At 41.5% G+C, this 27,505-nt stretch overlaps 1 protein-coding gene across 4 annotated transcripts; it reads right to left on the bottom strand.

The window, feature by feature from the left end:
- Positions 1-480: 480 nt before the first annotated feature.
- Positions 481-27,505, bottom strand: LOC106586690 (splicing factor U2AF 35 kDa subunit). Of its 4 annotated transcripts, none has more exons than XM_014174233.3 (9): positions 27,402-27,459; positions 21,165-21,252; positions 18,946-19,012; positions 6,210-6,276; positions 5,246-5,295; positions 4,890-4,988; positions 4,593-4,726; positions 977-1,072; positions 481-823 (listed from the first exon to the last, which is right to left on the bottom strand). In XM_014174233.3, exons 5-9 carry the CDS (start codon positions 5,273-5,275, stop codon positions 703-705), a joined length of 480 nt encoding a protein of 159 aa, XP_014029708.1. In that variant the 5' UTR covers positions 5,276-5,295; positions 6,210-6,276; positions 18,946-19,012; positions 21,165-21,252; positions 27,402-27,459; the 3' UTR covers positions 481-702. The 4 variants fall into 4 exon arrangements, with proteins under 4 accessions (XP_014029708.1, XP_045563462.1, XP_014029706.1 ...); XM_045707506.2 differs by lacking the exon at positions 27,402-27,459 and adding an exon at positions 6,059-6,109; XM_014174231.3 differs by lacking the exon at positions 6,210-6,276 and having other exon boundaries at positions 27,402-27,505.

The following is a 27,505-nucleotide window of genomic DNA, read 5'->3' as shown; positions in this document are numbered from 1 at the left end:
AAACCCAGCCTGAAGCAAAAGTAACCTAGTTACTAATTGCAGTACACTATAAAAAAAAAAAAAAATGGCTCCAGAGTAACCATTTAGAATAAATGATCCAGTTGGAAGAAATGTGTAGAAAACAGTGCTCTGCACCAACACTGTTTACAAGGAGCACATTTGGTACTAAGTTGAAAAAAATGTAAGAGCACAAAGAAATTTAGGAGCACAAAGAAAAATATTCAACATATTATTGATAAGAATTGCCTGCAATTAGATAAAAATACAGGGTGAAGGAGCACCAGAAAATTGTATTTTAAAGATTGAAATGTAGCCACTTGCGAAGCTCATCTCCTGAAGAAGCAGTCCTTTTCTTTCTATTCCATTAAAATGTTATCAGGGTCATTTTCTTTTCTCCTTCTTCCTAGTGGCACTGGTGCTCCCAAATAAAAATTCCAGGCAGCACAGTAAAATATTTGTAAGCATATACGACTAAAATGGTAGCGCCCTGTAAAACATGTTTTTTTATTGAGATGGCAAGCTTTACATTTCTTGAATAAAAATTATAAAAAAGAAAAATATCAAGTCCAACATTTTCCAATTAGTTTTGGTCATTGGGACAATATGAAAGGGCCAACGGGGAATTAAAAGGCCGCAATGGAGGGAAAGATATAGGGATTTGAGAATGGATGGAGAGTGATGGACGTGTGGTGGTGGCTTGGTTTAGAACCTTCCAGAGCGTTCTCTGGAACGCCTTCTCTCGCGGTCGCGTCTGCCTCCCCTGCCTCTATCCCTCGAGCGAGAACGGCGTTCCCTGGAACGGGAGCGAGAACGATGGCCCCCTCTGAGTAAGAAGAGAGAAAAAGTAGCTAGTTAAACTCAAAACTAGAATTTTCCCAGTTAAACCTTAGCGTGTCAGAAATGTGTATTTCGGAGAGCACTTGAATGCAGCATTAGTTCTGTGATTAGCGTTGACTGTAAGAGTGCCGGAGCATACCCCTTCTTCCTGCGGCGTCCGTACAGCTCCCTCCTCAGCTCCCTGGAGATGGGTTTCAGGTGCATGAAGTTACAGAAGCCTCCTCGAGTACACTCCCTGTAGAGAAAGTTGGAACTGCAGTTAGGTAATGAAATAGGTCATATGAAGAAATCTAATCTAAGGAATGGAGATAAAGGCGTGTGGATTTTGGTAGTAGTTACCCTTGCTCTAGCATTTACTTCCGGCGCCCTGAGTCGCGTTCCTAGGAAACTATGCAGTATTTAATTTTTTTGTGCGTTATTTCTCACATGGTTACCCCAGGTAATCTTAGGTTTTATTACATACAGTCGGGAGGAACTATTGGATATAAGAGCAACGTCAACTCACCAACATTATGACCAGGAATAAAACTTTCCCGAAGCGGATCCTCTGTTTGGACCACCACCCAGGACAATGGATCGGATCCCAGAGGCCGACCCAAAACAACGACGCCGTAGAACAGAGCGGTCTTCTGGTCAGGCTCCGTAGATGGGCACATCGCCCACCGCTCCCGAGCATACTACTCGCCAATGTCCAGTCTCTTGACAACAAGGTAGACGAAATCCGTGCAAGGGTAGCCTTCCAGAGAGACAGAGACTAACGTTCTTTGTTTCACGGAAACATGGCTCACTCGAGACACGCTATCGGAGTCAGTACAGCCAGCTGGTTTCTTCACGCATCGCGCCGACAGACACAAGCATCTTTCTGGTAAGAAGAAGGGCGGGGGTGTCTGCCTTATGATTAATGAGACGTGGTGTGATCATAACAACATACAGAAACTCAAGTCCTTCTGTTCACCTGACTTAGAATTCCTCACAATCAAATGCCGACCGCATTATCTACCAAGAGAATTCTCTTCAATTATAATCACAGCCGCATATATCCCCCCAAGCAGACACATCGATGGCCCTGAACAAACTTCATTTGACTCTAGGTAAAATGGAAACCACATATCCTGAGGCTGCATTTATTGTAGCTGGGGATTTTAACAAGGCTAATCTGAAAACAAGGCTCCCTAAATTCTATCAGCATATCAATTGCGCAACCCGGACTGGCAAAACCCTAGATCATTGTTATTCCTACTTCCGCGACGCATATAAGGCCCTCCCCCGCCCTCCTTTCGGAAAAGCGGACCACGACTCCATTTTGTTGCTTCCAGCCTATAGACAGAAACTATAACAGGAAGCTCCCGCGCACAGGTCTGTTCAACACTGGTCCGACCAATCGGATTGCACGCTTCAAGATTGCTTCAATCACGTGGACTGGGATATGTTCCGCATTGCGGCGAACAACATTGATGAATACGCTGATTCGGTGAGCAGGTTTATTAGCAAGTGCATCAGCGATGTCATACACACGGCGTCTATTAAAACATTCCCAGACCAGAAACCGTGGCTTGATGGCAGCATTCACGCAAAACTGAAAGCACAAAAAAAAACACTGCTTTTAAAATCAGGGCAAGGTGACCGGAAACATGACCGAATACAAGCAGTGTAGCTATTCCCTCAGCAAGGCAATCAAACAAGCTAAGCGTCAGTATAGAGACAAAGTAGAGTCGCAATTCAACGGCTCAGACACGAGAGGTATGTGGCAGGGTCTACAGTCAATCACGGATTATAAAAGGAAAACCAGCCCTGTCGCGGACCAGGATGTCTGGCTCCCAGACAGACTAAACTTTTTGGTTCGCTTTGAGGACAATACAGTGCCCGCTACCAAAACCTGCGGGCTCTCCTTCACTGCAGCCGACGTGAGCAAAACATTTAAACGTGTCAACCCTTGCAAGGCAGCAGGCCCAGACGGCATCCCCAGCCGCGTCCTCAGAGCATGCGCAGACCAGCTGGCTGGTGTGTTTACGGACATATTCAATCAATCCTTATCCCAGTCTGCTGTCCCCACATGCGTCAAGAGGGCCACCATTGTTCCTGTTCCCAAGAAAGCTAAGGTAACTGAGATAAAGAACTATCGCCCTGTAGCACTCACTTCCATCATCATGAAGTGCTTTGAAAGACTAGTCAAGGACCATATCACCTCCACCCTACCTAACACCCTAGACCCAGTCCAATTTGCTTACCGCCCCAATATGTCCACAGACAACGCAATCACACTGCCCTAACCCATCTGGACAAGAGGAATACCTATGTGAGAATGCTATTCATCGACTACAGCTCAGCATTTAACACCATAGTACCCTTCAAACTCGTTATCAAGCTCGAGACCCTGGGACTCGACCCCACCCTGTGCCACTGGGTACTGGACTTCCTGACGGGCCGCCCCCAGGTGGTGAAGGTAGGAAACATCTCCGTTCCGCTGATCCTCAACACTGGGGCCCCACAAGGGTGCGTTCTCAGCCCCCTCCTGTACTCCTTGTTCACCCACGACTGCGTGGCCATGCACGCCTCCAACTCAATCATCAAGTTTGCAGACGACACTACAGTGGTAGGCTTGATTACCAACAACGACGAGACGGCCTACAGGGAGGAGGTGAGGGCCCTCGGAGTGTGGTGTCAGGAAAATAACCTCACACTCAATGTCAACAAAACAAAGGAGATGATCGTGGACTTCAGGAAACAGCAGAGGGAGCACCCCCCTATCCACATCGACGGGAAGTAGTGGAGAAGGTGGAAAGTTAAGTTCCTTGGCGTACACATCACAGACAAACTGAAATGGTCCACCTACACAGACAGCGTGGTGAAGAAGGCACAGCAGCGCCTCTTCAACCTCAGGAGGCTGAAGAAATTCGGCTTGTCACCGAAAACACTCACTAACTTTTACAGATGCACAATCGAGAGCATCCTGTCCGGCTGTATCACCGCTTGGTACGGCAACTGCTCCGCCCATAACCGGAAGACTCTCCAGAGGGTAGGGAGGTCTGCACAACGCATCACCGGGGGCAAACTACCTGCCCACCAGGACACCTACACCACCCGATGTTACAGGAAGGCAAAAAAGATCATCAAGGAAAACAACCACCGAGCCACTGCCTGTTCACCCCGCTATCATCCAGAAGGCGAGGTCAGTACAGGTGCATCAAAGCTGGGACCGAGAGACTGAAAAACAGCTTCTATCTCAAGGACATCAGACTGTTAAACAACCATCACTAACATTGAGTGGCTGCTGCCAACATACTGACTCAACTCCACCCACTTTAATAATGGAAAACTTGATATAATAAATGTATTACTAGCCACTTTAAACAATGCCACGTCATATGTTTACATACCCTACATTACTCATCTCAAATGTATATACTGTACTCTATACCATCTACTGCATCTTGCCTATGCCATTCTATACCATCCCTCATTCATATATTTTTTTATGTACATATTCTTCATTCCTTTACACTTTTGTGTATAAGGTAGTTGTTGTGAAATTGTTAGGTTAGATTACTTGTTGGATATTACTGCATTGTCGGAACTAGAAGCACAAGCATTTCGCTACACTCGCATTAACATCTGCTAACCATGTGTATGTGACAAATAAAATTGTATTTATTTAATTGAAATAACCTCAATGAATTACAAAGCATTTGTAATCACCACTAACGCCATCTTGAGCTGAAAATGATGTGTATGTGGTCCTGAGGTGGAGTACTGACCCCATCTCGTACTGGCGGCAGCAGGCTTCTCTGAAGTCAGTAACGGGAGAGAGCTCGGCGTGAATTGGTTGACCGTTGAACCAGCGGTTATTCAGATCCATCACTGCCTTCTCCGCGTCTTCCTCACGACGGAACTACACACAGAGACCATCACAGAGTTGGTGTGTGTGCGCGAAATTAGGTTCTTAAGAGGCAGAGACAACGACAGTGTGTTTGTGATTAAATGGAAGGAGAATGTGTGTTCAACAAACATGCACAAAACCCACCAAAGACACAATTACATGGTCAGTGACACACCTTCACGTATACATTTCCAACCAGATGGTCTCCCAGGTTGTCGCACACATTCATCTCCTCCACCTCTCCGTACTTCTCCTCCATCTCTGTGAAGACCTCCTACAACAAGAGAAACAGAGGTGGATTGGCAGACAGAAAGGGGAAAACACGACGTCTCAAGGTTGCTTGAATTCAAAGCGCATTTCCCAAAAATGGTCAGGGGGAAAATAAAAAAGTTGTAATATTTCTAGTCGGTTTCAGTATTTTGTCATCGACTCCCACATGGGCTGTGTGGTGGGGGAAGAGATGCATCATCCACTCCTTTTAAGTGGATTTATAGTGCAATAATACCAGAAGCTGACGTGTCACTGACTCACCTCAAAGAACTCATCGTAGTGCTCCTGCATCTCCACATCACTGACAGCACCTAGTGGCCACAGGAAAAACACACTCATCAGGGACAAGCCAATGACATCATCACTGTGGTTTCATTAACTAACAAGAGAAACACTGCTAAAAACATACGAGTCTGGACTGATTGGACAGGATTTTAGTCTAAATATTACTGAATTACAAATGACTTGAATTTCCCAATAGCACACAGTCCAGTACACATGAAATAGGGATTTCAGGAAATATCGTGTCCGGAGCCAAAGGGTCAGTGCCAAGAATCAGTTCATTGTACCCCTGCACAACAAGGACAGTAAGACTGGACATTTTCCCTAATGAGGAGTCTTAAGAGACTCATTTAAAGTTAAATTCTGTGCTAAGTAGTAATAGCAAGGTTCTGGCGCTGTCACAGACATAATATAGCTGTCAATGAATACTAAGGAATGGGACTCACTGGGGCCTAAACACTCTAGGGAAAAAGTCAGTCATACTCATCTCCCCAAAATCACATTCCATGTATCACATTTTGTACAATAAAAACAAGACATTTCCATAAATGAGTTTGACCTGAGACTATGGGGCAGGGTTAACTTATTGAATAGGATTAGTGAAGTGTAAATGAGTGAGTACTTGAAACAATCATGAATAAACTATTTCCTAGAAAAAAGGTCTTAATTCAAAATCTAATAGAAATATACACTACTGTATGCATCAACCTTTATTTGGTTATTTCTGTAAGTGACTACATGGTACCTACCAGAAGTGTAGCCTACATGGATTGTTTTACTTAACACTAGTACCTGTTGTATTTAATGTCTAGTACAGCACCTTAAAGGGTCCAAACCTTATCACTGATGGGGGAAAAAAAAGAAAAAAAAAGGGATAAATCTTAGAATGCGAGATCAAGAGGAAACATAGCAGCTGGTCCCTGTTAACAGGTCGGAAACTTACAGCGCAAACCATCGGCAGACTGGGCAGTGTTTTGAGGGTTACGGTAAATGTTCAAGAGGGCAATGGTCTGAAAATACAAAATATACATTTTTGAGATAGTTTCAGGCAGATTTCTTAACTGTTACTTAAAAATAGGTGCATTTACTCCCATCCCCCTCCCTCAAAACAGTGTAATTGTGCCCCAACCAGCCCCAGACCAGGGTAGGAAGGGATGACTGAAAGACGTTAAGATGATCCATGGGACTGGTCCACGCCGAAACAGAGGGAGCTGGAAGAAGCGACAATCTCAGAATGACAATATTTGACTATCGCAAATTATATAATTTTTACTATATATTATACACACACAGCATTCATAAAGTATTCAGACCCCTTGACCTCTTCCATATATATATATATATATTTTTTTTTTCTTACATTACAGCCATATTCTAAAATTGATAAAATGGTTTCCCCACACACGACAAATCATGTCCAAACAATTGAATTTACCACAGTTGGACGTCAACCAAGTTGTAGAAACAACAAGGATGATCAATGGAAACAGGATGCACCTGAGCTCAATTTCGAGTCTCAGAAAAGCGTCTGAATACCTAGAAATTTACTTACATGTTTAATTATTTTTAATAAATTAACAAAAAAATACAAAATCTGTTTTCACTTTGCCATTATAGGCTATTGTGTGTAGATTGATGAGGAATAAATTACATCAATTTTAGAATAACACTAACATAACAAAATATGGAGAAAAGGGAAGGGGTCTGAATACTTCCCAAATGCACTACATTACAAAACCTTTCAAAGTTTGGGGTCGTTTAGAAATATCCTTGTTTTTGAAAAGAGAAGCACATTTTTAGTCCATTAAAATAACAAATTGATCAGAAATACAGTGTAGACAGTGTTAATATTGTAAATGACTATTGTAGCTGGAAACGGCTGATTTTTTATGGAATATTTACATAGGCGTACAGAGGCCCATTATCAGCAACCATCACTCCTGTGTTCCAACGGCACGTTGTGTTAGCTAATCCAAGTTTATCATTTTAAAAAGGCTAATTGATCATTAGAAAACCCTTTCTAATGAAGCTGCCAGTTGAGGACTTGTGCGGCATCTGTTTTCTCAAACAAGACAAATGTACTTGTCCTCTTGCTCAATTGTGCACCGGAACCTCCCACTCCTTTCTATTCTGGTTAGAGACAGTTTGCACTGTTCTGTGAAGGGAGTAGTACGAGATCTTCAGTTTCTTGGTAATTTCTCACATGGAATAGCCTTCATTTAACAGAACAAGAATAGACTGACGGGGGGGGGTGCTAGAGAACGTGCTATGGAGTAGACGTGCTTTGCTAGAGCTCTGCTCTATTTTGAAACAAATTAATAGTCATCTTAACCTCTCACAACCTATAACTTCAAACATTGTCTGGCAATATGGAAAAGGCACCAAAAAAATAGGGGCGCTAAACAAGATAATTTGAATGAGAGACAACGAACCAATTTCAACATCGCCGACCCATGAGGAGTTAGCTGAAGATGCTAGCTCCCAAGACTTCCCCACAGAGCCTACTCAACGTGACATACTGGCTGCCATAAACTCACTAAGCAAGAAGGTGGTCATAAGGTTGGCTGATATCTCGAATAGTATTGGGACTTTGACTGAAACTGTGAAGGCAAGTAAGGGAAGGGTGCATGAGGTTGAGCAGACGACAGTCGATCACGAGGCCAGGCTACAGGACATAGAGAAACAGTGCGCAACGTAAAAAAAAAAAAAAGACAAAACCCTGAAAGCCCGATTGGAAATGCTTGAGTTGCATTCAAGACGCCAGAACATCCGAATATTTGGGATACAGTTGGACACTGAAAAAGGGAAACCCACTGAATTAGTCTCGGAGCTGATACTGGCATTGCTGGGGAGTGAACACTTCAAAACGGCCATCCTGATCGACCGCGCACACAGATCACAGGCAACAAAGCTGGCCAAGGGCGCGCCACCAAGGCCATTCATTGTACGGCTGCACTATCCCCAGACCAGGGATCTCATCCTCAAGCTGGCTAGTCAAAAGTTCCCCCTTAACTACAACGGAGCCAGTGTGTGTCTCTACCCAGATCTTACTTTGGAGGTGAGGAACCAACATAAAGAGTATGATGAGTTACGCAAGAAATGCAGGGCGGCCAACATCCGATATGTATTCCTCTTCCCAGCCCGGTTTAAGGTGACAGTCGAGGGATCAACACGTACGTTTGACAACCCAAAAGAGGCCGATCTGTTCTTGTCAAGTAAGTACCCTGGCTGAGTATACAGAACGGCTGTGTCAATCGGCTAAATGACCAAATACAGGCCAGGAATGTGTTTGAATTTCCTGCCTATATCTTTTCGATCAGAAATTGGGACTTAAATAATGGGTGAGATGTGGCTTATATAGCGTTATTTAGCCTATCATGTTTTAGCGCCACTCACCCCCTAACGTGAGAGTTAAGTGTTACTTAATATTTGTTTATATGCGGAGCATCTATAGACGACGAGTTAGTTCAAGCTGTATGTCTAGACACCAAGGTTTGTATTGTTGGAGGTGACTAACTGTACGTTAGATCCTTTTTAGATAAACAGTTATCAAGGTCACTTCAACAATCAAATGCCAGTGTGTAAATACATTGATGACAAACCTTAACATTGTTGATATTTGGAGACTGACGCACCCAACAGATAGGGATTATTCTTTATTTTTGTCAGTTCATAAATCATATTCCAGAATTGACTATTTTTTTGTTGGACTCAAAACTAATTTCAGCAGCTGCATCGGTTACCTACCACCCTATTCTAATTACGGACCACTCTCCTCTGTCCATGGTGCTGAAACTCGACAATATGTCTACAGGTCGGCGACCTTGGCGCTTAGACGCATACCTGTTGAAAGATGAGGCTTTGTCAGTATTTGAAGGAGCAGATTGCCTTTTTCCTCGGAGCTAACGACACTGGGGATGTTGACTACTCAACCCTAAGGGAATCTCTAAAGGCTGTGATTATAGGTTACATTATTTATTATACATCAGAGGAAGAATCGCGGCAATACTTTTACTCCGAGCTATATCAATCAAAATGCGATGCTACTGATCGACAAACTATGGAACGCTTTCTCGCTGAATGTGAACTTCCTAAACTAGACAGGGGGGCGGCTGCTGCACTCGATGCTGGCATAACTTGAGGAAATTAACACAGCGATAGCACAATTTCCAAACAGCAAGGCCCCTTGGCCCGATGGATATGTAATAGAATTCTATAAGAAGTACTGCGCCAGTCTAGCTCCACTTATGTTGCGAATGTTTAAACAAACCAAAGAAAACGCCAAACTCCTGCAAACACTGAGGCTACAATAGCACTGATCTTGAAAAAAGAAAGAGATTCCATGGAGATGTCGTCTTATCGCCCCATGTCGTTACTCCCCATACAAAAAGGTGTTGACAAAGATATTGGCAAACCAATTGAAAACATATATTTCTGACTTCATACACCCTGACCAAACAGGTTTAATCCCAGGCCGACATACATACTACAATTTGAGACGCCTTTACAATGTAATGTATCATGATCATAAAGTTGAGGCAGTGGTAATAGCTTGACACAGAGAAGGCATTTGATCAGATTGAGTGGATGTATATGATGGCGGTTCTGGAGCATTTCGGGTTTGGAAAGGAATGTTTTAATTGGATAAGAATTATTTATGCACACCCAATGGCGTCCGTGGTAACCAATCAAGAAATGTGGCAGTCATTCCGCCTGTTCTAGGGCTGCCGACAGGGGTGCCCTATTTCGCCTGCTCTCTTCGCCATGGCCATGGAACGAACCCCTTGCTCCTCGCATTCAGGCATGTGCCGATATAGCTTCTGTTAAAATACAAGACACGCAGCACAAAATGTCCCTATATGCAGACAATGTTCTTTAGTTTTTATCCAAGCCTAAAACTTCTATTCCCCCCTTACTTAACTTGATAAATGCATTTGGCTCCTTCTCTGGCTAAAAAGATACACTGGCAAAAAAGCGAATTGATGCCAATATCACAGCCTGTGTATATGCAATTTCTGCAATCTACCCCATTTAGAACAGCGATGGACAAGTTCACAAGCCTTGGCATTGTAGTAACAAGAGACCTTGATCAGCTATTGAAAGCTAATTGGTACATGAATATTTTGTTTAAGCTGATAGATTTCTTTGGAAAACTCTACCTGAATTTATCTCCTTGGTTGGTCGTATAAACGCTATTAAAATGGTTGTCCTACCAAGGTTTCTTTACCTCTTCCAACATCTATCCAATTTCATACCACAAAGCTATTTTAAGAAACTGGATTCAATAGTAATTCCATTTTTATGGGATAACAAGGCAGCCAGAATTTCAAAGAAGCATTTATGCAAGTACAAGATAGAGGGGGGGGCTTTGGCCTTCATCACTTTAAACTGTATTATTGGGCTGCTAATCTGAACATTGTGTCTTTCTGGAGGGAAAGTTTACTTGAGATATGACAAAATGATATGCCTTCATGGTTTTTGATTGAGCAGGCCTCCTGTCAACGTTCCTCACTCCCTGCACTTGTTAAAAGTCTATCATATGTGAAAAAAGCCACTTGTGACTCTACTCCAGTCATTTGTCATACTCTTAAGATCGGGAAACAGATTGTTAAAAAAATGCCTACCCACTGTATACATTGACAGCCCGATTTGCCTGAATCATGCTTTCCACCCTGCATTGGATGATATGGTGTTCACACAGTGGAGGGAGAAGGGGCTCAAAACAATTGGTCATTTATACATGGATGGTCAGTTAGCTTTATTTCAACAATTACAGGTAAAGTTCAACATGCCAACACATTTTTTTTAGATACCTCCAAATCAGGAATTTCTTAAGGACACATATCCACAGTGTGACATTAACCTGTTATGGATAGGGGGCAGTATTTTCACGGCCGGATAAAAAAACGTACCCGATTTCATCTGTTTAATTACTCCTGCCCAGAAATTATAATTGTTTGATTTGGATAGAAAACACCCTAAAGTTTCTAAAACTGTTTGAATGGTGTCTGTGAGTATAACAGAACTCATATGGCAGGCCAAAACCTGAGAAGATTCCAAACAGGAAGTGCCCTCTGACCATTTCTTGGCCTTCTTTAGCCTCTTTATTGAAAACAGAGGATCTCTGCTGTAACGTGACACTTTCTAAGGCTCCCATAGGCTCTCAGAAGGCGCCAGAACGTTGAATGATGACTTTGCAGTCCCAGGCTGAAAAACAGTAGCGCATTTGGATAGTGGTCAATCTGAGAACAATGACACGGGTGCGCGCATGCACATGAAGAGTCCATTTTACATTTTCAGTCTTTGAACGAAAACGACTCCTCCCGGTAGGAATATTATCGCTATTTTACAAAAAAAAATATATACAAAAAAAAACAAAAAAACGCATAAAAATTGATTTTAAACAGCGTTTGACATCGAAGTACGGTAATGGAATATTTTGACATTTGTCACGATACGCGCGGGCGCGTTACCCTTCGGATAGTGTCTTGAACGCACGAACAAAACGCCGCCATTTGGATATAACTATGGATTATTTGGGTCCAAACCAACATTTGTTGTTGAAGTAGAAGTCCTGGGAGTGCATTCTGACAAAGAACAGCAAAGGTAATCCAATTTTTCTTATAGTAAATCTGAGTTTGGTGAGTACCAAACTTGGTGGGTGTCAAAATAGCCCGGCCATCACAGGCTAGCTATCTACTCAGAATATTGCAAAATGTGCTTTCACCGAAAAGCTATTTTAAAATCGGACACAGCGATTGCATAAAGGAGTTCTGTATCTATAATTCTTAAAATAATTGTTATGTTTTTTGTGAACGTTTATCGTGAGTAATTTAGTAAATTCACCAGAAGTGTTCGGTGGGAATGCTAGTTCTGAACGTCACATGCTAATGTAAAAAGCTGGTTTTTGATATAAATATGAACTTCATTGAACAAAACAAGCATGTATTGTATAACATAATGTCCTAGGAGTGTCATCTGATGAAGATCAAAGGTTAGTGCTGCATTTAGCTGTGGTTTGGGTTTATGTGACATTATATGCTAGCTTGAAAAATGGGTGTCTGATTATTTCTGGCTGGGTACTCTGCTGACATAATCTAATGTTTTGCTTTCGTTGTAAAGCCATTTTGAAAATCGGACAGTGTGGTTAGATAAAGGAGAGTCTTGTCTTTAAAATGGTGTAAAATAGTCATATGTTTGAAAAATGGAAGTTTTCGGATTTGACGAGTTTGTATTTCGCGCCACGCCCTATCATTGGATATTGGAGTGGTGTTCCGCTAGCGGAACGTCTAGATGTAAGAAGTTAAGCCAAATAACACTACATTAGATAGCCTGATCCTTGTCAAACCCCATTCAAAAGGGTCGGTCTCTAGACTGTATGATGTGCTACAGACACAATTAAAAGGGCTTGGGAACAAGAACTTGGTTCAGAAATCTCAGATGAGGCCTCAGTAGAAGCTCTCAGGAATATAACCCACAGTTCAGTGAATGCCAGACAACCTTGTTCAGTTTAAGGTGATACACAGGTTACATTATTCAAAAGTAAAACTGCATAAAATATTCCCCGGACACCTCACCACTGTGTGAGAGGAGCAAGCAGGATGAGGGGACGTTGACCCACTTATTTTGGACATGTCCTAAGTTACATGCTTACTGGGCTGTCATTTTTAATTGCTTATCTAAAGCCTTATAGCCCCAGACCCATTGATCTTTCTGTTTGGTACAGTTGATGGGAATAACCAGGAAGGGAAGGCCGTCTCTTTGTACTCTATTAGCCAAACGGCTCATATTGCAATTTTGGAAATTGGAGACTAATCGACCTTTGAAATGTGGTTATGTGCTGTACTCCACTCAATATTTATTTTTGGCTTAACTACACTGCTTGTAATGACGATATGCTGTCTTCTTATACATGTACCACCTAATAGGATTTATTTTTTGTATGTGTGAGTTAAGTTTCATCCTCTAAAATTGGCCATCCCATTCAACACTACAATGAATGTCAATGTTTGTATTTCTGTCTTTTTTTTAAAATGTATTTTGTATTGGAAAATAAACATTTATAAAAAAGAGAGAGACTGACCAGTTTCAGAAGTTCTTTGTTCCTGGCCGTTTTGAGCCTATACTCAAGCCCACAAATGCTGATGCTCCAGATACTCACCTAGTCTAAAGACGGCCAGTTTTATTTCTTCTTTAAAATCAGATCTGTTTTCAGCTGTGCTAACATAATTGCAAAAGGGTTTTCTAAATGGTCAATTAGCCTTCTAAAAATGATAGCTAATCCAAGGTTAACACAACTACCATTGGAACACAGTAGTGATGGTTGATGATAATAGGGAGATGTTCCATTAAAAAAAAAAATATTAAAAAATCTGTTTCCAGCTACAATAGTCATTTACAACATTAACTCTTTAGTGATAGGGGGCAGCATTGGGAAGTTTGGATGAAAAGCGTGCCCAGAGTAAACTGCCTGTTACTCAGGCCCAGAAGCTAGAATATGCATATAATATATAGAAAACACTGAATGATGTCTGAGTATAACAGAACTCATATGGCAGGTGAAAACCTGAGATTTCCCACTTCCTAGTTAGATTTTTCTGAGGTTTGTAGTTTGTCAAATGATTGCCTATCCAATATACAGTGTAAATGGGGTCATATTGCACTTTAAGGCTTCCACTAGATGTCAACAGTCTTTAGAACATCGTTTCAGGCTACTATTGTGAAAAGGGAGCGAATAAGAGCTGTTTGAACCAGTAGTCAGGCTGAAAGTCTTTAGTTTAGTCACGCGCGCAGCCATGAGCTGCGTTCCCTTTCCTTTCTAAAGACAAAGGAATTGTCCGGTAGGAATATTATTGAAGATTTGATAAAAACACCCTAAAGATTGATTCTATACATCGTTTGACATGTTTCTACAAACTGTAATGGAACTTTTGACTTTGTCTGGACTTAGTGCCCGCGACTTGTGCATTTGGAATTATGAACGAAAACGAAGAAAAAGGAGGTATTTGGACATAAAGATGAACTTCATTGAACAAAACAAACATTTATTGTGGAACTGGGATTCCTGGGAGTGCATTCCGATGAAGATCAAAGGTAAGTGAATATTTATAACGCCATTTCTGACTTTTACTGACTCCATACAGATACCCGCCATGTTGTGGCTTGTTTTGGTGGCTGAGCGCTGTACTCAGATTATTGCATTGTGTGCTTTTTCCGTAAAGCTTTTTTGAAATCTGACAGTGGTTGCATTAAGGAGAAGTTTCTTTAATAATATGCCTAACACTTGTATCTTTCAAAGTTAATGAGTATTTCTGTAAATTGACGTGGCTCTCTGCAAATTCACCGGATGTTTTCGAGGCACAACATTACTGAACATAACGCGCCTTTGTAAACTGAGATTTTTGGATATAAATATGAACTTTATCAAACAAAACATACATGTATTGTGTTACTTGAAGTCCTGAGTGCCATCTGAGCAAATGTTAGTGATTCATTTTATATCTCTATTTCTGCTTTTTGTTACTGCTCTTTGGCTGGAAAATGGCTGTGTGTTTTTTGTGACAAGGCGCTGACCTAACAATCATATGGTGTGCTTTTGCTGTAAAGCCTTTTTGAAATCTGACATGATGGCTAGATTAACAAGTAGTTCAGCTTTAATTTGGTGTATTGCACTTGTGAATGTATGAAAGGTAAATATTTCTAATTTAAAAGAAAATGAATTTCGCGCTCTGCCATTTCACCGGATATTGTCGAGCCTAGCCGTAACAGGTTAACAAATGTATACAATGCATTTCTGATCAATTTGATGTGATTTTAATGGACCAAAAATTTGCTTTTCTTTCAAAAGCAAGGATATTTCTAAGTGACCCCAAAATTTTGAACCGTAGTGTAAATCTACGCACAGTGCATTTTGGAAAGTATTTAGACCCCTTGACCTTTTCCACATTGTTACAGCCTTATTCTAAAATGGATTAAATAAAACATGTTCTTCGTTAATGTACACACAATGCCCAAAAAACACCTTATTTACATAAGTATTCAGACCCTTTGCTATGAGAAGCGAAATGGAGCCTCAGGTGCATCCTGTTTACATTGATCATCCTTGAGATGTTTCTACAACTTGATTGGAGTCCACCTGTGGTAAATTCAATTGATTGGACATCATTTGGAAAGACACACACACACACACACACACACACACACACACCCCTAAGATAAGGTCCCACAGTTGACAGTGCATGTCAGAGCAAAAACCAAGCCATGAGGTTGAAGGAATTGTCCATAGAGCTACGAGACAGGACTGTGTCGAGGCACAGATCTGGGGAAGGGTAGCAAAACATTTCTGCAGCATTGAAGGTCCCCAATAACACGGTGGCCTCCATCATTCTTAAATGGAAGACGTTTGGAACCACCAAGACTCTTCCTTAAAGCTGGTCACCCGGCCAAACTGAGCAATCGGGAGAGAAGTGCCTTGGTCAGGGAGGTGACCAAGAACCCGATGATCCCTCTGACAGAGCTCCTCTGTGGAGATGGGAGAACCTTCCAGTAGGACAACCATCTCTGCAGCACTCTACCAATCAGGCCTTTATGGTAGAGTGGCCAGACGGCAGCCCCTCAGTAAAAAGGTACAGGACAGCCCACTTGGAGTTTGCCAAAAGGCACCTGAAGGACTCTCAGACCATGAGAAACAAGATTTTCTGATCTGATGAAATCAAGCATCACGTCTGGAGGAATCCTGGCACCATCCTTATGGTGAGGCATGGTGGTGGCAGCATCATGCTATGAGTATGTTTTTCAACTGCAGGGACTGGGAGGCTAGTCAGGATCGAGAGAAAGGTTTTCATCAAGGATCTGTTTCAGAGAGCTCAGGACCTCAGACTGGGATGAAGGTTTACCTACCAACAGGACAATGACCCAAAGCACACAGCCCAGACAACGAAGGAGTGGCTTCGGGACAAGTCTCAGAATGTCCTTGAGTGGCACAGACAGAGCTTGGACATCTGGAGAGACCTGAAAATAGCTGTGCAGCGACACTCCCAATCCAACCTGACAGAGCTTGAGAGGATCTGCAGAGAAGAAACACCCCAAATACAGGTGTGCCAAGCATGTAGCGTCATACCCAAGAAGACCTCTAGGCTGTAATCGCTTAAAGAAAGCACTTGAGTAAAGAGTCTGAATACTTATGTAAAATGTGATTTTAAATTGTTTATACATTTGCAAACATTCCTAAAAACATGTTTTTTTCCTTTGTCATTATGGGGCATTGTGTGTAGGTTGGGGAGGGATTTAATCGATATTAGGATAAGGCAGTAACATAAAATGTGGAAAAAGTAAAGAGCTCTGAATACTTTCCAAATGTGCTGTACATACAGTACCAATCAAAGTTGACACCTACTCGTTCCAAAGTTTTAGTTGTACCATTTTCTACATTGTAGAATAAGTGACGACATCAAAACTATGAAATAATACATATGGAATCATGTACTAACAAAAAAAAAAAAGGAAAAAGGAAAAAAGTGTTTAACAAATCAAATTTGAGATTCTTCAAAGCAGCTGGCCTTTGCCTTGATGACAGCATTGCACACTCTTGGCATTCTCTCAACCAGCTTCATGAGGTAGTCACCTGGATGCATTCCAATTAACAGGGGTGCCTTGTTAAAAGTTCATTTGTGGAATTGATTTCCTTCTTAATGCGTTTGAGCCAATCAGTTGTGTTGTGACAAGGTAGGGGTGGGATACAGAAGATAGTCCTATTTGGTAAAAGACCAAGTCCATATTATGCAAGAAAAGCTCAAGTGAGCCAAGAGAAACAACAGCCCATCATTACTTCAAAACATGGTCAGTCAACCCAGAAAATGTGAAGAAACTTTCAAAGTTCCTTCAAGTGCAGTCGCAAAAACCATCAAGCGCTGATGAAACTGGCTCTCATGAGGGGCGCCACAAGTAAGTTAGACCCAGAGTTACCTCTGCTACAGAGGCTAAGTTCATTAGTTTACTGCACCTCAAATTGAAGCCCAATTAAATTATTCAAATAACAGACATCCATCAGTGAATCAGGCCTTCATGGTTGAGTTGCTGCAAAGAAACCACTACTAAAAGGACACCAATAATAAGAAGAGACTTGCTTGGGCCAAGAAACATGAGCAAAGGACATTATTTTATTTGACATTTTTGTTTCCAACCACGATGTCTTTGTGAGACGCAGAATAGGTGAACAGATGACCTCTGCATGTGTGGTTCCCACCGTGAAGCATGGTGGTGGTGCTTTGCTGATGACACTGTCAGTGATTTATTTAGAATTCAAGGCACACTTAACCAGGATGGCTACCACAGAATTCTGCAATGATACACCATCCCACCTGGATTGCACTTAGTGGGTCATTCATTTGTTTTTCAACAGGACAATGACTCCAGGGTGTAAGGGATATTTGACCAAGGAGGAGAGTGATGGAGTGCTGCATCACATGACCTGGCCTCCACAATCACCCGACCTCAACCCATTTAAGATGGTTTGGGATGAGTTGCACCACAGAGTGAAGGAAAAGCAGCCAACAAGTGCTCAGTGTATGTGGGAACACCTTCAAGACTGTTGGAAATGCATTTCAGGTGAAGCTGGTTGAGAGAATGCCAAGAGTGTGCAAAGCTGTCAAGGCAAAGGGCGGCTACTTCGAAGAATCTCAAATATAAAATACACAAATCAATGTAACACTTTTGATGTCTTCACCATTATTTTGCAATGTATAAAATACTAAAAATAAAGAATACCCTTGAATGAGTAGGTGTCTAAACTTTGAGTGGTACTGTATACACACACATACAATATAAGGTCAATGGGGCTCGAAATGACTTCAAGAACTTGCTGAATCATAGGTGATTGAATGCCAAGATGAGCTTTTTATTCTAAGTTTCTTTTGATACATTTTCAAAGTAACTTTTTGTGAGTCATTCTGAGATGCTCAGCTGAGAAACAGAACAGTTATACATGACAGCAACAAGACCACAAACCAACGACTTACCTGGGAGGCAGTGAGTGGCAATGCATCAGCTCTGTTAGTCGGGGCTCAATTTCAAGGTACTATAACATTTACAATATGGCTGACATAAGTTAATCAGTCTATCATATAGGGGCGACAGTGTGGCGAGAGCCAAAACTAAAGCCGTGCTGTGTCTGGACAGTAATGCATATCGATATTTTTGCTGTCAACCTCCAACAAATGTTGGGCACTAGGGCAGTCGGAGTGTTGTTAGTCTTGTCTGAAAGCGCCTGATAAATACCTAAAGTGAGTCATTTGTGCACTATAACTGTGTTAGAAAACAGATACTACCAGGAGATCGCTTGGAGGTATTAACTTCACTGTAAGGGATCAGTGCAAATTTAGTGGATCAAGGCATTTTTGTTTGTTTGTCCTTTTCTCAATGTCACCATCAGAGCATGTCATTCTACACCTAGGCTTAGACCTCCTGAATGGCCATAGATAAATACAATAAATCCATATCACTGGCGAAATAGGGGGCGTTTTTCCGGGTGCGGCATATTGAGGTACCCCCTGCTACCAGTGCTGAGACAGACCCTCAGAAGCCCTGCAGGAAGCCAGCGGAGACGCAGACCTAAAATCTGAGGAGGGAGGAGAGAGCTAGAGAGACCTGAGGGCTGAGAGGACTGGAGCAGAGGCACTTACAGTGGGAGCCGTCGGCCGTCTGCGCACTGTTTTGGGGATTACGGTAGATGTTTTGAATCAAGATGGTCTGGAGAGGGAAAAATAAAAATAAATATTTTTAATAAAAATACAAAATCCCCAAATCCTGATACATAGAACCTATAGAAAAAGGGGAGGGGGGAGAAAATTCCTGGATGTAGAGGAAGTTTTAGTCTGTAGGAGGGGAGGCTGGTGACAAAACAAAGCAAGAGTCCGTGCTTAACCGGAGGACACGATGGGAAGTCTGTCTTTTTGTCCGGAGGAGGCGAGCTGTAGGGAAACCTAGAGCAAGCCTAGAGTACAGCTGCTGTGCTAGGTTTTATTATTTTATTTAAATGTTTATGCCATTTAGTAGATGCTTTAAGCGACTTAGTCATGCGTCTCTACTCGCTGAGAGGGACACATCAGGCTTTGAGGTGGGGAAATTAAGCGCAGTGTTTCAGTCAAGTTTAGTCTAACGCAATCCCACAATATGTATTAATGAGGGAACGAGGGACATCAATGATCCATAGTCAAATGTTATGAGCTCTGTCAAAACAAAAAAATACAAAAAGAGCTGCCAACAACCTGAAGTGAATACCCTAAGACACCGTCTAGTGTCAGCTCTAACTATACTGAACAAAAATAAACAATATGTTAAGTGTTGGTCCCATGATTCATACCCCAAAAACTTTGAAAGATGCACAAAAAGCTCTCAAATATTGTGCACAAATTTGATAACGTCCTTGTTATTGAGCATTTTTCCTTTGCCAAGATAATCCATCCACCTGACATGTGCGGCATATCAAGAAGCTGATTAAACAGCATGGTTATTACACAGGTACACCTTGTGCTGGGGACAACAAAATACCAATGTTAAAATGTGCAGTTGTGTCACAACTCAAAGCCACAGATGTCTTAATTTTGAGGGAGCTTGCAATTGGCATGCTAACTATATGAATGTCCACCAGAACTGTTGCCAAAGAATTGAATGTTAATTTCTCTACCATAAGCCGCTTCCAACGTTGTTTTAGAGAATTTGGCAGTACGTCCAACCGGCCTGACAACCGCAGACTATGTGTAACCACGCCAGCCCAGGACCTCCACATCCAGCTTCTTCACCTGCGGGATCATCTGAGACCAGCCACCTGGACAGCTGATGAAGCTGAGGAGTATTTCTGTATGTAATGAAGCCCTTGCGGGGAAAAACAAATTCTGATTGGATGGGCCTGGCTCCCCAGTGGCTGCGCCCATGCCCAGCCATGGCTGCGCCCATGCCCAATCAATTGAAGTCCATAGATTAGGGCCTAATATATGTATTTCAATTGACTGATTTCCTTATATGAACTGTAACGCAATAAAATTGTTGCGTTTTTATTTTTTCTTCAGTATACATACACTAGCAACACAATGTTATGTCATGGGCCCCTAGGTGAAACCTAGCTCTCAATCCAAGTTGTCATGATACTCAGTTAAATAGACAGACATGACTGAGTGGAAGGGTAAAAGAGGATGGCCTAGATTCAGGGCAGACTGTCTACAAAAAAAAAACATGATTTTTTTGTCCTATTGGGGTTAGAAAAAGTGAGAATGTTGTGTGGGACGTGTTTGTTATACTGAGATGCGGTATGCAAAAAAACGCTATGGCTATTCGAGGCGAGGCCACAGAGCAGACTTGGACCAGCAAAAATGGAGGAAGTATGTATCGCTGTGCTTGTTTCAGTAGTATGGCTGCATAAAAAAAAGAACACTTCCTGTTTCATATATTTAGGACACTAACTAGTACTGTATTTAGTCATCTACATTCAAAGTACATTTTAATAACAATACTACTAAAATATAAAAGGTGATTGATAAATACAGAGGGGCTTGTCAAAGGTGCACAACAGAGCCCACAAACACATCAGTAGATGTTAATGGGGGGAGGGGTCATGCACAAAATGTTAATCACACTATGGTGCTTCACTATCAGAACACCAGAGTGCTGATAAAAAAAAAACTTGCCCCGTCCCCGATTAGAAGAACAAGCTAAACAAAGCACCAGTCACTGGATCAAAGTTTACCCAAACCAAAGATAATGTAGCAATTTGACTAACCCTAACCCTGCCTAGAGCATGACAACCATTTCATCTTGGCAGGAGAAGTTTTACACATGCCCTTTAATGCAGGCCTCTGGTAGATGCAAATATTTTAAACAAGTTTCATTGACTGAATTGACATACCTGGCTGAAAGTTGGCTTATTATGTAATCTGGAGCACCGGTCACCATGTCGGCAGGCACCAATTTTAAAGTAGAAAGAACAGTTCACCCTGGGGAGAAAAAAAAAATAAATGCTGATTAATACCTAAGTAATCAGTGCTGAAATGCATAACTGTCACATGCAAATGAAGAGAAATATGAAACTTTCCATCATGTGATAAAGGTAGGAAAACAGCAGCCTGTTAAGTACAGTAGAGCTAGCTAGAGCCGTTCAACATTATACTGTCTTTTCACGAAGCTGGCTGCCACCTGAAGGGATTTTGCCAACGCTGCTCAGTCTAAACAAATACACCTAGCGCGCGATACACTTCTGTTAACATTGACTTTCATATAAGACAATTGTTCAAATACAAAAAGATAAACTTAATGTACGCAGTTCAGGAAAGTTGCACCTGGCTGAATTTTGAGACACATGAATTGTGGAACGGGCCAATTGAAATGCAAGTGGAAGGTCAGAGGCGGAGTGTGAAAACCGCAGGGTGCAACTTTGCTAAACAAGTTCAAGTTGTCACATCCACAAGTACAGTGAAATGCTAAAACATGCAAGCTCTACCCAACAGGGCAGTAGTCAATATCAAAATAGCATAACTAATATACACAGATATATATAAATAAATACACAATAGGAGAGAAAGCTATATACAGGGTCAGTGCCAATAGCAAATTTACGATGTGCAGGAATAGCGGAGTTTTTGAGGTAGATATGTACATGTAAGCGGGGATTAGGAGAAAGTGAGAGGAAGCAGGAGAAATAACAGTAACTAGTAAGGCAGCAGCATAAGTGGTGAGTGTGTGGGTGTACGCAAGAATGACATTGTAGGCGTATATACTTGTAAACAGGGATGAAAAGTGACTGATAGCAGGAAGGAATATGTAAATACTTATGGTAATATACTTGTGGCAATATATACATGTAAACAGGAGAAAGTGACCAGTAGCAGGATAAATAGATAAGTACTAATAATAATGGCAACAATAATCAATGAACAGCAGTGTAGTGGTAGTAATACATCTAATCAATCATTTTAGCAGCGGCGTAGGTGTGAGGGGGCGCAGTAGATGTTAGCCACTTAACAGTCTTATGGCTAGGGGATAGAAGCAGTTTAGGAGCCTGTTGGTCTGAGCCTTGATGCACCGGTACCATCTGCCAGACAGGAGTATGTAGAACAGTGGATGTCTCGGGTGGCTGGAGTCTAGATGGTTGGGAGATCACCCCCAATGAAGCGCAGTTGGCAACCAGACGGTGATAGAACCAAATCAAATCTAATTTTATTCATCACATGCACCAAATACAACAATGCTTACTTACCAGCCCTTAACCAACAATGCTAAATAAACAAATAGAAAAAAAATAGTACATTGAGCCTCTGGAATAGAGTCAGTGAAAAAAATTATAATCAGGTAGCCATTTGATTAACTGTTCAGCAGTCTAATGGTTTGGGGGTAGAAACTTCACTTCATCAGGGTAGGGGGCAGTATTTTCACGTTCGGATGAAAAGCGTGCCCATAGTAAACTGCCTGCTACTCAGGCCCAAAAGCTAGAATATGCATATTATTAGTAGATTTGGATAGAAAACACTCTGAAGTTTCTAAAACTGTTTGAATGATGTCTGAGTATAACAGAACTCATATGGCAGGCAAAAACCTGAGGAAAGAATCCAACCAGGAAGTGTGTAGTTTTTCAAGTGATTGCCTAACCAATATAGTGTCTATGGGGTCATATTGCACTTCCTAAGGCTTCCACTAGATGTCAACAGTCTTTAGAACATTGTTTCAGGATTCTACTGTGAATGGGGAGCGAATAAGAGCTGTTTGAGTCAGGTGTCTGGCAGTAGGCCATTATTTTAGTTACGCGCACGAGCTCAGTTCTTTCCTTTATGAAGACAAGGAATTGTCCGGTTGGGATATTTTTGAAGATTTATGATAAAAACCATCCTAAAGATTGATTTTACACATCGTTTGACATGTTTCTACAAACTGTAATAGAACTTTGACTTTTCATCTGGACTTTAGTGCGCGCGCCTTCTGCATTTGGAATAGTGAACCTAACGCGCAAACAAAATGGAGGTACTTGGACATAAAGATGAACTTTATCGAGCAAAACATACATGTATTGTGTAACATGAAGTCCTATGAGCGCCATCTGATGAAGATCAAAGGTTAGTGATTCATTTTAGCTGTATTTCTGTTTTTTTGTGACGCCTCTCCTTGCTTGGAAAACGGCTGTGTGGTTTTTCCTTGTCTTGGTGCTGTCCTAACATAATCTAATGCTATGTTTTCGCCGTAAAGCCTTTTTTGAAATCAGACACTGTGGTGGATTAACGAGAAGTTTATCTTTAAAATGGTGTATAATAGAGGTCGACCGATTAATCGGGGCCGATTTCAAGTTTTCATAACAATCGGTATTTTTGGCCACCGATTTACTGGATTTTTTTTTTTTTTACACCTTTATTTAACTAGGCAAGTCAGATTAAGAACACATTCTTATTTACAATGACGGCCTAGAAACGGGGGTTAACTGCCTTGTTCAGGGGGATTCGTTTTTGCAACCTTCGGTTACCAGTCCAACGCTCTAACCACCTGCCTTACATTGCACTCCACAAGGATTAACAGGCTGACTACCTGTTACGCGAGGGCAGCAAGAAGCAAAGGTAAGTTGCTAGCTAGCATTTGATCGTTTTTTTATGAGTCTATCTTAACATAATCACTAGTTAACTACACATGGTTGATGATATTACTAGTTTATCTAACGTGTCCTGCGTTGCATATAATCGATGCGGTGCCTGTTAATTTATCATTGAATCACAGCCTACTTCGACAAACGGGTGTTGATTTAACAAGCACATTTGCGAAAAAAGTACTGTCGTTGCACCAATGTACCTAACCATAAACATCAATGCCTATCAGGAATATTTAGACTTAGCCACCCGTTAGATAAAATACGGAACGGTTCCGTATGTCACTGAAAGAAAAACGTTTTGTTTTCGAGATGATAGTTTCCAGATTCGACCATATTAATGACCTAAGGCTCGTATTTCTGTGTGTTTATTATATTATAATTAAGTCTATGATTTGATAGAGCAGTCTGACTGAGCGGTGGTAGGCAGCAGCAGGCTCGTAAGCATTCATTCAAACAGCACTTTCGTGCGTTTTGCCAGCAGCCCCTCGCTGTGCTTCAAGCATCGCGCTGTTTATGACTTCAACCTGGGTGGGTATAATTTGTGGAACTTTCCAACAGGAATCTATTCCAAAAACTAAACAACGCATACAAAGTTGTATAGCGGCAGAATAAGATACCGGGTTGGGAGTGGTCTATTTCATTGCGTTTTTCACTCATCACGTTTATTCCGAAAAATGTCTGTCCTCACATGTCTGTTTGCCTATGGACAAACATTAAGAATAAGCTACGTGGTGAGTTGATGCCTATTCGGCAGCTAGTTAGCTAGGTTTGTATGCGTTGCTACTTTGTATGCATTGTTGGTTGGCAACCTTTTACTTTACGTTTTTTGGAACAGATTCCTGTTGGAACATTCCACCCCTTCAAGCCTATCAACTCCCAAGATTAGGCTGGTGTAACCGATGTGAAATGGCTAGCTAGTTAGCCAGGTGCACGCTAATAGCGTTTCAAACGTCACTCGCTCTGAGACTAGTAGTTGTTTCCCTTCCTCTGCATGGGTAACGCTGCTTCGAGGATGGCCGTTGTCAATGTGTTCCTGGTTCGAGCCCAGGTAGGAGCGAGGAGAGGGACGGAAGCTATACTGTTACACTGGCAATTCTAAAGTGCTTATAAGAACATCCAATAGTCAAAGGTATATAAAATACAAATCATATAGAGAGAAATAGTCCTATAATAACTACAACCTAAAACTTCTTACCTGGGAATATTGAAGACTCATGTTAAAAGGAACCACTAGCTTTCATATGTTCCCTTGTTCTGAGCAAGGCACTTAAACATTAGCTTTCTTACATGGCACATATTGCACTTTTACTTTCTTCTCCAACACTTTGTTTTTGCATTATTTAAACCAAATTGAACATGTTTCATTACTTATGAGGCTAAATAGATTTTATTGATGTATTATATTAAGTTAAAATAAGTGTTAATTCAGTATTGTTGTAATTGTCATTATTACACACCCCAAAAAAAGAAGAATAATCGTCCGATTAAATCGGTATCGGCTGTTTTGGCCCTAATCGGCATCGGCGTTGAAAAAAATCATAATCGGTCGACCTCTAGTGTATAATACTTGTATGTGTGAGAAATTTGAATTATGAGATTTGTTGTTTTGAATTTGGCGCTCTGCTATTTCACTGGCTGTTGGCGAGTGGGACGCAACCGCCCCACATACCCCAGAGAGGTTAAGGAGCCTTTTGGTCCCAGACTTGGCACTCCAGTACCGCTTGCTGTGCGGTAGCACAGAGAACAGGGCTTTCCTCCGACACCACCGCACGGATTCTGAGGAGTTGCCATACAAAGCGGCGATGAAACCAATCAGGATGCTCTCGATGGAGTTACTAAGGATGTGAGAGGTCAGGCCAAATTGTTTCAGCCTTCTCCACAACTGTGCTGATGTGCAAGGACAATGATAAGTGTGAGGACCATGATAAGTCCTCAGTGATGTGGACACCGAGGAACTTGAAGCACTTGACCCTTTGGGGGTGTTTTTCCTGAAATCCATGATCGGCTCAAATCATAAACTGCACTGTAAGTGTATATTTGAAAAATTATTCCAGAGGTGCAATATTTTAAGTGATCCATTTGGCAATGTTCAAATAATTTGCACAAGACGTATAAACAAAAGTATTCACTGTGAAAGATACATGTAGGCCCTTCATATATAGGCTATGCGCAGCGCTTCGTTAAATTTATCGAATCAGTTATTGTGTTCTTGCTCAAACCCCAAGTAACAGCTGTCAAACTCAGACATTTCTCCCACAATACAGGGATGTCGATTCACACGGGACGATTATCAGAGGACTTGAGTTTGACAAAAAAATAATAATTACAAATATATATATTTTTTTAATCTTCTGGTTAGTCAATGTCCAGATTTCTGTTTCCATTTAACCTATCTGAACAGTAGGCGACAGTTCCTTTGACATGCCATAGGTCTGTTTGAAGTCCCGTTTTGTGACTGTCACATTTGTATAGAGCCTCACAAGCAATCATCACAAATAACATAGGAATTATCATGTTATGGGATTATCTGCCATCACCCTCTTTTAGCGGTTCACTAAAACTTTTCCAAATCTGGCCCTCCCTTCTCTTTATTTTCGACTGTCCTTTTGCAGCTTGTGTCTCATTGAATTAAACTTCGACAACGTGGTCTTGCCTCCATGGATTGACGTTAACTTTTTCTACCCGTTCCCAAAAGCATTATTTGGCAATTGGATGTCTAGACTATTTGGCGCACGTACAGTTAAACCCTAAAATGTAGGTTTATGCAGTAATACCAGATATCCTAATATAAAGAAAGAAAAACCTCAATGTTGCCTATATAAATTGCACACTAATTATACATTTATGGATTTTAAGGTATTGTTTCTCTTTATTCCGTCTGGCCCACGGATATAACCGCGGGTTGAGTCAACCGGTCCATCAGTACTACTGGAGATATTGTCTGTCTCACAATGTCTTCAACCTTGGACACACCACACATTTTACAGGGCAAATGCTATGCGCATCTGGATGATCTTGGGAGCTAGCTAGTTGACATTATAGCTAACGTTACTGGATGTATAGCAACAGAAGAAAAATCTTGGTATAGCTAGCTAGTTTAACAATTTGGGACACATGGCAGAGTGAGTTGCCAAGAGTGTTTCCCGAACTACAAAATCATTAGTGTCACACAAAATAATGTCTAGATTTTGACTAACAGGGTACTAAGCAATGTAATGTACATTTTACAGGTGAGATTGGCAAACTGCTCAGCACACACATCAAAGATCCCATATCCATCTGTGCACACATGTTCAACAACATGCTAACGTTTTCCAAATAGTCTAACGTTATATCCATCATTCTAACACGTTAAGTACCATACTAACTAGCTAGCCAAGCTAACGCCGTTACAATTTCACTGCTAATTGTGAGTTATATAACCTAGTAAGGCAAGTGTGGAAGTTCCCCTCATAGGTCTATAATATGATTGTTAGACCAAATAAGCAAGGATACATATATTTAAAAACGTTTACTCACTTATCTTTCTCTGTACCGAAAATGGACGCCAGGTACTCCGCCATTTTCGATCGTATCGACTACACTTTTGACGTCAGAAATTATAACCTTCCGGTCTCGTCTGC

Source organism: Salmo salar, chromosome 25, assembly GCF_965601325.2.
Source record: "Salmo salar chromosome 25, fSalSal1, whole genome shotgun sequence".
NCBI classification, from domain to species: Eukaryota; Metazoa; Chordata; class Actinopteri; order Salmoniformes; family Salmonidae; genus Salmo; species Salmo salar.
Note: the sequence above shows the minus strand (reverse complement) of the source record. Positions and strands in the feature narration are given on the sequence as shown.